This window comes from Toxotes jaculatrix, chromosome 18, assembly GCF_017976425.1.
Source record: "Toxotes jaculatrix isolate fToxJac2 chromosome 18, fToxJac2.pri, whole genome shotgun sequence".
Taxonomy (NCBI): Eukaryota; Metazoa; Chordata; class Actinopteri; family Toxotidae; genus Toxotes; species Toxotes jaculatrix.
This window is the reverse complement of record NC_054411.1, coordinates 17,520,141-17,531,883: the sequence shown is the minus strand read 5'-3', so window position 1 is coordinate 17,531,883 and position 11,743 is coordinate 17,520,141. Positions and strand designations below refer to the sequence as shown.

The 11,743-nt window shown below is 42.6% G+C and overlaps 1 protein-coding gene across 1 annotated transcript; it reads right to left on the bottom strand.

Annotated features, from left to right (window-relative positions):
• Nucleotides 1–2,330: 2,330 nt before the first annotated feature.
• Nucleotides 2,331–11,379, bottom strand: rtbdn (retbindin). The gene is made up of 6 exons (XM_041062358.1): nt 11,194–11,379; nt 9,840–10,019; nt 9,608–9,707; nt 8,596–8,724; nt 7,978–8,074; nt 2,331–3,826 (listed from the first exon to the last, which is right to left on the bottom strand). The coding sequence occupies exons 2-6, from the start codon at nt 9,997–9,999 to the stop codon at nt 3,470–3,472; spliced, it is 843 nt and encodes a 280-aa protein (XP_040918292.1). The 5' UTR covers nt 10,000–10,019; nt 11,194–11,379; the 3' UTR covers nt 2,331–3,469.
• Between the last annotated feature and the right edge of the window lie 364 nt (nt 11,380–11,743).

The following is an 11,743-nucleotide window of genomic DNA, read 5'->3' as shown; positions in this document are numbered from 1 at the left end:
GTATAACTGGTTCCACTAATCTCACCAACAGCCACTACATAGCAACCTCTCTGAATGAATTATAACCGTTGACCTGTCTTACCAACAAATATCAGGTCCAACCTGCCTTCCCACCTCAATTATTTCTACACAGTCCCTGAAGTACTGTATTATATTTTCATCATTGTACTGTATACACAGTATTGCATTGACTGTATTGTTCCATTGGCCATCCAGATGACTGTTTTCTCTTTGATGTGAGAGTGAGCCTCAGAGGATGTGAGTGAAACTAGACAAAGTGGCACCAATAGTCACCATGTAGATGTACTGCATGGGAAGAGAGAGGAAGAGAAAAACAAAGACAGTGAGTGTCTCAGACTTTGAAGGTCAGATTTTGGCCTTGTTGAAGCAAAGACAGAAAGATACACTCGTCTCTTCTACATTACAGTTTGTTTCAGACACTGGCTTTGTGTAGAGATAACGTTGTCTCATCTATGCTACAATTTGCCTTATCAGTGAAGCATTTGCATACTCGCAGTCATGAGCTTAAGTGTGTGTGTGTGTGTGTGTGTGTGTGTGTGTGTGTGTGTGTGTGTGTGTGTGTGTGTGTGTGTGTGTGTGTGTGTGTGTGTTTGTGTGTGTGTGTGTGTGTGTGTGCGCAGTATGACACTCATTTGTGACCCTCTTTATCCACCTCTCTCATTTGCTGAGATGATGACTTTCACAGAGGACACGTTATTAGCTAACATCATCAAGTAGCACCAGTTCACTTCAGAAATAGCTGCAGTGGGTTCAAACACTCACCCACCCCCACACACACAGACACACACACATACACACACACACATTGTGCCTCATTGTCTGTCCTTCTAACAGAAAAATGTCAAGTGGTATGTGGCATTATCAACATGATGCACAGCTTGTGTTCACTGCATTTTCACCTGTAGAGGGCACACACTCGTCCACTGAGAAACACAAGACCAAAGATAATTTATGTGTAGAGTCCATGTATTAGTCACTTTTAATGAGGTTCTTTTAAAGAGAGATGTGCGACATTGCGATATGCATACTGCTGGTTAATTTACCCATTACTCATGTGTCCTGATTTATTGGGAAGGTCTATTTGCTGGACTCAGATGATGAGTCTCTCTGTCAGTTCAGCTGCTGTAAAGCTGAATTACTGGAAGGACTTGAATCCTCCCAAGCCCAAAAGGGTTTTCATTTTGAAAGTGGCCCGTATAATACAATCAGACTTTGACAGTGTTAAAATAAATTGTCCTGATACTTATTTAAATATAAGAGCATTTGAATTCCTCCCTTAAAGCAGTGGTTAGGAAAGGGCGAGGCTGAGTGACAGCTGTCTGAATGAGAGGGTAAAAACACTTGTCATGATGTATCAGTAAATTGCAGGCTGACAGTGGTGAGAAGACGTTCCATAGACACTGCCTGTTCCCATAATCAGAGGTGGAGGACGTGTTGTGAGAAACCAACACTGCAGTTAAATGTTTCTCAGTGCGCCAACGTGCAATACCTGGCCTGGGGTGATGTACAGGGTTGCTGGGTTTGATTTAATGAGTTTTGAAAAAGGAGAACGTCAAAAATATATTCTTGTTAAGTTAAAACAATCCTTTTCTTCACTTCATGAAGAACGGGCATGTGGAGATACAATTTGTTACATACAAGAGTTAAATTTCAGCGCTATAGCAGAAATGGTGTAGCATGAAAGTAGACAGAACACAGAGGAAGTGAAGCTACCTGCGGTATGTTTTTTTTCTATTTCCAGAGCTTTGAGGTTTCTGATGCATGGTGCAGAGAAACTGTCTGCGTAGCTCAGCTCAGTAGGGGTTTTTGGTACTCGAAGAAAGCGTTGTACAGTAGCATTTTTGAACAAGCCCACTCATTTTGCAAAATTCATCTTCCCTTATAAAAAAAAACCCTTGAAATCTTCTCTCAGTTACAAAACATTTTGCATACATTTCCAAACTTTTCTAAGTAAAACAACAAAGTTCCTCAAGTTTCTTAAATCAGTGTTTCCCAGCCGTGTGTACAGGTTGGTGTGTAAACTAATGCCCAGGGGTTACATCTGCTGTTACCAGCTGGTACATGCCAAGGTCAACTAATTAACTCAAGTAAACTCAACTCAGAAACTGTGATTTGATCAGATCTACATATTTATGGTAAGGAGGAAAAAATTAATAAACAGAAAAGTCTTCCATTGTTTTGGACAGAAAGGGGCCTGACTGCAAAGTGCAGCCTAAAGAACGATGGCAGGCTCAGGATGACATTTAGAAATGTTGTCTTTATTGAGAATGTAAAGAAAAGCACAGAAACATCCATTTCAGCAAGCTTACCATAAATCAGTCAAATCAGTTTCATCAGTTTCCCTTTTTTTCTTTTTTTTTTTTACAAAACATTTACATCTAGCAGTGCCCCACTCTAGAAATACATGACGTGATTATAAAAGAAACATCCACAGTAAGTTTATGCTGCGTGATCAAACTACCAGAGCAACCTTATCTGGTATGAATACTGCCTCTGCGGATTTACTCTGGTGAGCAGATTTTGTTTCTGAATATTAAACCTTCCCTCAGGTATTAAGCATACCTCTCCATTGTCATTATCATACCAGATCCCTTACATTCAGGCCAGTAGTCTCTGTCAGAAAGCCTAAGTTACATTCATTATCCTCATGACTCTGTGTGACTTTCTCCACTATCATAATACCTCATGACATGTAGACTGCACGGTACAGCATAACAACAGTAAGATCTGCATTTTAACAACTGACTAACTCACAGATTAAAGTCACATAGATGATTGAAAAGAGTAGCAGGGTAGTGAAGTACTGGTGCAGGTACATGATGTTTACAGTACTGTCATGAACAGTCCTCTGGTTAATGATGTTTGATTCATGCAGAGACGCTAAATCTGTAGCACTTTCCCGTGTACAAGACATCACACACCTCAAAGCATAATGTTGAGTGATGTGCTTTACTGAGCCATACAAAGCAAATAACATACCTGACTTTGATAAAGACCTGGTAAAAGAAAAAAATGACCTTGTTAGCTGGCAATAAAACAATTGTGCAGCCATTATGCGATATCAATAAAAATCGGAAAGATAGTCTTAGTGTTGAAGTCAGAGCCCTTGCAGAATTGAGGATTTTGCCTTTAAATACAAAATACGTTATCATTCATTTGTGGCATCTTTAATGATAATTGTTTTTTTTAATTCTGGTTGTTTAGGTTGTTTAATCTTATCATTGATCAGGAAGTGTTTCAAGCTTGTCAGTCTATCTTATGCCAGATATAATACTATTTAAAACCATAGAGATTATGTCTGAGATGTAATGATAATGATTATGAGAGCTTAGGTGTGTGTGGTAAGGTTAATTAGAGGAGCAAGGTTACAACTCCATTTCAAGAGATGGATTTTGTATATTAGGATCTAGACAATTAACTCTATATTTATTGCCATCTATCGCACAATCTACAAGCCACTACCACTCCCCTCCACGTCGTCTACCATGACAGAGCGTTTACGCAGCACAGAGTTTCCCTTCCTGCCGCTCCTGGCCTGCAGTGGCAGCTTGGTCTGGCAAGGGGCCCGGTACTGAGGCAGGCCCGTCTTGGTGGTATCCAGTTCCTCTGGGTCGTCCTGTTGGGCCCTGAGGGCAGCGATCACATCCTTGTCGGATGGACTCAGGGTCAGGCAGCCGCAAGGGCGACCGCCGTCGCCCTCCACGCCGATCTCTCCAGCCTCTCCCACATCCTCTGGCTCGTCTTCCACCGTCATGAAAGCATCACCCCACAGGCTCTCGCAGAGATCCCTACCGTGCTGATACATCTACATGCACACATACAGGAAGAGATATTTTCTGTTTAAAAACCTTGTATGACCAAATGGGTAATGACCAGTGGTCAAAGAAGTTCTAAGTTTCTTTATTTAAATATTGTATATTTGAATAAATGTACAATATTTGCAACATTCAGAAAGTACAGCCTTTCTTTGCTTGTGAACCTCCGTTGAAATAATTGATTCCGGCCTTCCAGGGCAGCACCGGCCTTGAAAACAAACTCGCTCTGCCAGGTGTTAGAGGGGGTGCAGGCACCTGGCAGCTGCTCTAGCAAATGTGGCTTTTGTCTGCACCTCGCGCTCACCTCACCTCATCTCCACTAACCTTGAGAGCAAATTATAAGATATGACCTTGAAAAGCTCACAACGGTATCTGAAAGATTTCATCTCTGCACAGTCTCTGTGGCAGAATGACGATTCTGTCGAGCTTCGCAGAGCAGACGGACTGATCTAAACTAATCGGAAAGATCACTCCCACCACCTTTTGTGTCGTTATCTGACAGGAAATTCATTACAGCGTTCAGTCTTCACAAAGTTAGACTTTGAGGAAAAACTCCAATTACTGCTGACATTAGCTCTATGGTTTCTGGAGCATGAAAAATTATACTCCTCTCTAATAAGACACGTATACGGATTAAAAGGGATATTGCATTACGCTGCAAAAAAAAAAACAAATCACAATTTAAGCAGTTTAACTGTAAATGGCGTAGGCCTATGTAGTTAGAAGTAGCTGGCAATGCTAATTAGTGAAGTTTCAGAGACACACACTCTGTGCTTTTCTGTGTTTAAGCTCCCATTCTCTCTCCAGTGGCTGCCTGATAACCAGTCATTAAGATGTGTTGCCAAGTCACTGTCTCTGTCTCCTACAACAGCTCATTTTGTCCCCTATCTAACTTCCACTATATCTCCCCTCTGCATTTTTCCCCCTCTCTTGCTTATTGCTGCACTTGCTGTTTGTATATGTCTCTTATTCTCTGTAGCACACCCCCACCCCAACGTCTGCTTCCTTTCATCCTCCTGTCTGTTGGGGGATTAAGACTGAGTCACACAGGGTGCTCAGAGAAGAAAAAGCTGTAATATATTTACCGTGTTCGAAGGACAAAGAGGATGACTGCTATTTCTCTCCACTACATATACGCTCTGTCTGACGCTTAGGTCTTATCGCAACGACCCCATAATACACACAGGGGTGGATGTGGATGTACACGTACACACACACACACACACACACACACACACACACACACACACACACACACACACACATACACAAACATTTCTATCCTTCCCCAGGCAGACATGGTTTGCTGCCAAAACTAATTCAGTACAAGCACAAGTGGCTTTAGACGACATGGTGTGATCGAATAAGTGAGATACAGAAATTTCCTGGGGGCAGTAGCCTGTCCTTCCGATCCTTATCTCATTCAATTCTGCCCTTCTCTGTCCGAATAATATGGCATCACACCTGGTGTGAAAAGGGAAGCAGGGGAGAGGAAGGAAGGATTATAGCAGTCATCTATTGCAATGATTCTCTTGGCCGGGGGTCAGGAATTAAATTTTTCATGTAACAGGATAAAAATGAAGAAATCAATCTATCTTTTCAAGATGTTTCGATCTATTTGATCAGATTCTATGATAATGTTAACAAAGATGCAGTTTAGATTACAGTATAACAATATCCTCTAAAAATCAAAACTGATGTCAGAGAGGAGCATAGATGAGATTATGTCCTGTCATATCCTGTTCTATCATCAGATCATATTCCCGGGCAAACTTTGTTTGGTTTGGACAGCATAAGATAAAAAGCATGACCTTTACCTTTGAGCACACCACGGTCAGGACAAAGCATTGAAAATGTACGGGAGAGGGATGTTTTTTTTAATGTGAACCCAAGGCATGCGCAGGCTGTAAAATAAAGCGCTGTCTTGTTTACCCCGTCTCACAGTAACTATAGTGTAGTCACAGTGTATGTGGGCTGTAAAAGAAAATGTTCTCTCTTTCACCCCCTTTTTCAAGGTAATTACAAAGTAAGTGTTGGGTGTGCAGGCTGTGATATTGTGAAGGGACATATACACCAAGCGTGATGGTCCCTTGTAATTATTATTATATTCTGGGAAACTGAAAAGCACTCACATTGTAATTTCCTTCTGAACAAACTAAATGCAAATTTCTTACCCACTTATTCCATGTGCTTCTCCCCTTTTAACTAGTGATACGTACCTGGTAAGTATTTCACAAAATACAAAAAGATTTGCATTGCAATTTGCAGGCTGCAGGTAAAACCACATGGTTCAGTATCCTCATATGACTGTTTTCCCCTTCCTCCCACCATTAATTCACCATATCTGATCCACAGATGCCGTGTTTCGTGCCAGCGTCCGGCACAGGCACGGCCACTCTTTGCAGATGTAACCTCATTCCCACAGAACCCGAAGCAGAAAGAGTGTCTAATGCTGAGATAAATCAGACCTTAGCTGGCAAATAATGTTACCAATGAGCATAAAGAGGGAGTGAGGCACAGAGTACCAGAGGGATTTTTGCATGCAGTGAATGTGTGTGTCTGTGTGTGTCTATGTGTGCCTTAAATGTATTAACTTGTTTCTATGCAAATTGACATCTACTGCAGTCAGCATTTACAAATCCTGTCTACTTCTTTGTATATTTATTCCACACACACACACACACACACACATTCACACACCTATATTTTGTGTCTATCAGGTGAAGTTTTAAGGAGCTGGGAGAAACACCACCGAGGATTCTGAGACGGCTTTGTGAGGATTTTTCTTTTCAAATCATAGTGAAACACTGTATTGAATCATTTATTTGAAAGACAGGCATTCAAATCTTTAAAATTCAGAACTGTGAGAGGTTTTAATGCGATGCCAGAGACAGCTACGTCTATGTATGTTTGCCATTCTGCTTTCCCATGCAGCCCGTTTCAGCCCTGCAGGTGGACCTGAGGTGCTGGGAGCTCAGGCCGGGAGGCGGCCCACTGTGAAATCTCCCATCTCTGCTGGCTGAAGAGAAAACAAAATGAAGCTTCACTGCTGTGACCTCCAAAAATGTTGCAAGAAGCAGGTACTTGTTTGCAGTCTCTCTAAGGGAGGCGATTTGTTGAATGTGCTGTGACTCATTTCTTTGCATTCAGGAGCTGTTTAAAACACTCTGTTTGAGAGCTACCTGAATTTACTCAAGCCTTTTTTTGTGCTATTAGCGGCATCCTGCATGAAAATCGGCCAATATAAACACACAAAGCACGAATATACACAGGTGCACATACACACACACACAGATATTCTTGCTTATCATTTTCTCTTTTACTACAAATTTGTCGTTTCCAGTAATCACCTAATATCCTCCAAAGACTCTTAATAGGTGTCTGGGGGTGTGTGTGTTCATTTGTTGTAGTGTGTGTGTCTCTCTCGCCCTCTAGATGTGTGAGAGAGAGAGAGATAGAGAGAGCAGAAAGAGAGAGAGAAATAGATAAAGGAGGAAAGAAAGAAGGAAGAGAGGAGAGACATACTATCAGACAGATAGACAGATAGATAGACAGACAGAAAGATAGACAGATAGATAGACAGACAGACAGATACATAGACAGATAGATTGTGTTGTGGTGTGTGACAGTTTGCTGTTGGCCTCAGCTGCACACCAGCCCCTCGGTCACTCTGCCTCTTTTTAAATCACCCAGCTGGCCCCTGCCCACTGAAGCAGGACCGAACCTTTTCATGCTTCAGTTGCACAGTTAACCCTTCGCTCACCGCACACTCTCCTGACCACCAGCTGCCACAGACTCTGATGTGACACAGTATCTGACCTTCTACCCGCAACACGCGGCTCAAATGACAAGTTTTGAGCTCAGTCAACGAGATTCAGACCTCTAACACCTCCTCTGCCATCCAGAAAATCTTAAAGCTAAGGTGTGATGTTAGAGAGAGCGCACCACTTTAATGTGCTACGAAATGCTGAAACAACTGGTTACAGTTAAACATTACACCCCTGAACCATGAGAGACATGTGAATCTCATGTTGGCTCGAGAACAAACAAAATGACAAAAAAAACCCCAACAAAACAAAAAACCCTCACAGTCCCAGGTTTTGTAAACATCCAGTCACAGATGTGCCAGATCACAGCCTACCTGCTGGTACTGAACACAGGTTCCAGTGCAGTTCTGTCCCCTGGGGTCTCTGGCCCAGTTACGAGCACACGTCAAGTCCATCCTGCAGGCATCAAACCTGAAGAAAAGCAATGTCATGTAAATGAACTTAATATTTAATTATAGTTAAGTAGCTAATACTTGGTAATTTTAATATTTTTTGACATGACAACAGCCATCGCTAGTTCAAATATTTTGTCTCAGGAATGTGAAGACACGTATGTGCTGACAGCAGCTGTAAAGCCACCTCTATCAGTCTTTCTACTACCTTTTCTAATGAGTCACATTTTTGTTTTAACAAAGCATCCATTACATGAGCAGTTTCTCAAATTGGTGGAGATCCCCTGGGTGTCTGTGTATCCAGCTTGGGAGCCACTGCCACACATATTTGTAGCCTTCTTTATAAGAACCTTGGTCTTATCTGTGTCAAACAGATTTATGCTGTTTATTGGACACTCTGTCTCAGTATGAATAGCACTGTTTGCTGCTGTTACAAAGGCTGGTGATCTCTCTCTTGACAGCCTTATAGGTGAAGAGGGGGACAGATATGGATACTGATTTTGATTTAGGTTCGCTTGGCGCTTTGTTTGGCAGGCTCACCAATCACGACAGAAGCTGTGGCAGAGCGGCACAGCCTGGATGTATGAGCGGCGGTGGGGATGAGGCCAACGCGCAGCGTCAGGGGAGCAGCGGTAAAAACATGACACACGCTTCAGGAAACCTTCACACCTGAGGAGAGAGAGGGCAGCTGTTAGTACTAACACGATGTTTAGTGACGTTTGTATTTAAACCTCTACTGACCCTGGGACAGTCAGCAAGGCTGGTCATAAAGTAGTAATGGGATGACCTAGGAGTTGACACTGGTATTGCCATGCTGTTTATAGTATCTAATCCTTTTAGTGTGTCTGTCCAGCTCGTGGGACTTTACTGTCATTTTCAGTCTGACTTTCTGCATTATGTTTGTTTTCTGTGGTATGGTAGGGTTTTTGTGTTGTCTCCATTTTTCTTCCTACTTTCCCCTACCGCACGAGCAAGGTACCTTTTCCCACTGCACAGGGTTATTTAATTAAGGCTGTTCTGGTTGAATAATGGCCAGTGTCTTCATAGGACCCACTGATACATTGCATTGTTCATACCACAAACCCGCATAAAATCTCAAGATTATTTTCTATTGTGGGCTTGATTGTCTCACTTAATGCAGCTTCATTAAAAAGCCTGGGAACAGATCACTCTTGTTTTAGCTCGGATTTTGGCTGCCACCAACTCAGAAATATCGCACCCATTAGCAGCTGTATTCACCATTTAATCACTGACTTTGTTTATCTGGAGGTAGGTACGGAGGTTCGTGGATTTTTAGAGCTTTTATGCTAAAAATAGCTGCCTGCTGTGACCAAAAACACTAGCAAAGCTGTGTATGTGAAATCAAAACAATGCACTGAAAGAGCTCTGTATGCCAGTGGGTTTGTCACTATAAATGGCCTCTGTCACTGTATGTAACATTAGAAAAATGTGATCCATTTTTAATATAAAGAATTTAAACTATATTTATTATAAATGCTTTAAAGTGAAATTTAAAGAGTCCGGCTCAGGATATCTACTGGGTAAGACTTACTCAGAGCTCAGAGGTCCACATTTGTCCCAGGGTTCATTCTTATTGCTAGCAGAGGGAACATGGGAGATGTCCTGGATGTCTTCATCTGTGCAGCAGCTATCTGTCAGCAGCAAGGACAGGAGAACCTTTCAAGCAGCTGTCAGTCAGGAGATTTTGTTTGATATTTCCATCGCGAGCTGTCATTACAACCACCGAACATACAGTGTTTCAGGATAAACACACAGCCACTCACTGTCAGCGTACAGCCCACAGTCCCTCAGGTGTGGCTCCGGGCTGGGCGTGGCCTTGTGCTTGCCGTCTTGAAGACACATCCCCTCCGAGCGGGTTCCACCAATCAGCGCAGCCGCCAAAAATGCACAAACCAATAGCAGAGGGCGAGAGGTGACATCCATCTCTACAGCCGCAAACAGGTCTGGAAAAGAGTTCAGCACATTGGACAGCGGCAGACACAACACAACACATTTTTCTTTTAAAACTCAAACACCAGAAGAAAATCAAAGACACTAGACAAGATGATTCACACACAACCTGACGCAGTATCTAATATAATACACAAAAATTACCCCCACAGACATAACAGCTTATTGATACAGTGATATCAAATCAAACAGGTTGGATGTAAAAGCCACAATCAACGTTTCTCTCACGCCTCCTGGTGTCAGTCATTATGCCATACAGTGAGAGGCTGAGTGAGACATCCAGAGCAGGCTGTTGAGCTCCATGTGTGCTCTGCATGTGGTGACCTAGTAGTCAGGGTGAGCCTAATTAGGTGGGACTGAGGCACCGTGCTGAGATGGATGACATGCGTAGTTGTTTAATCTGACAAGCGGCTGGCCGATGTGTAGCCTACATAACACGAATTAAACAAATCTGTTGGACATGGCCGCATGGCCCTGGGCAGGTCCACTGTGACCGTGATCTTATGGGACAGAAACACGCAATTAAAAGGCAGAAAACAGGTAAAACTTTGGCACACGTGTTTACTCTGACCTCCAGTTTCGAATGCGTCTATTACCAATTTATAAACAGCAAAAATAAATATGGGCGTGGGCTACACTCTCTATACTACTTACTACTGCGGTTTTTCTACAATATTCTACCAATTAAACTATGTTATAAATGTGAATCAGCTGGTCAAACTTCGAAAAGAAAAATAAAATAAGATTTAAAAAAAAACAACTCAAAACTTATTGCAACTTAATTCTTATCTCCACAATGCATCAGTCGACAGCAGCTTAAGGCTGCGCCAAACATATTAAAAGTGAGGCTCAGGCAGTGACCTGTGTGATTTGCAACATATTAAAAACATCTAAACAAAAAAAATGCAACTCAAACAGATAAAAATCACGCAGTTGTCTGAACAAAAATTTGAAAGAAAGATTTGTTCTCATTAGTGAGTTTGCAGTGACATCAAGGCTCTTTGTGGCACAATATTGTTAATGTCATCGGCTGCCCTCATTATAAAGCTGTGCATGTGTTGTGATAACGAGCTCACATCCTTGTAAAAATGTTACTTACGACGACCTGTCGAACAAGGTGTTGTTTCATCTGGTAAAAACAGTTTAGATCGTCGTGTGTGTGTTTACCTGTCGGTGGGGGTAAAAGCTGCTCCGTGCGGATTAGTTTCCTCTGTTTTTATGCTTTTCTGTTGCAGAGTGTTTTCTCTGTGCCTCCCCGGTGTGTTGCTGTGGATCCGGCGGCTGTACGCGGTGCTCGGTGCTCCGGTCTCCTCCTCCTCTCTCTCTCTCTCTCTCTCTCTCTCTCTCTCTCTCTTTCTCTCTCTCTCTCTCTCTTTCTGCCTCTCTCTGTGCTGGCTGTGATCTCTGCTGCCCGGGGCCGCTGCTCGCCACTTTGTCACCGGTTTATATGAAGGACATTTCAGTCCTTTCCACCAGGCAACTCACCCCTCCCTCTGCCCCATGCTGGGAAGTCCTCTCTCTCCCTCTCTCTCTCTCTCCCTCCCTCTCTTGCACGCACACACACACACGCACACGCACAGAAAAGAGCGGGCTCTCTCCTTGTTAATCTCCCAATGAGATGTTTACCAAATCCTCCTTGTTGACAGCCTTCCTTTCATCCTTCCAAGTGATGTTGTAGATGGAAACACTGAAAAACATTACATTTCTCAAACTGATT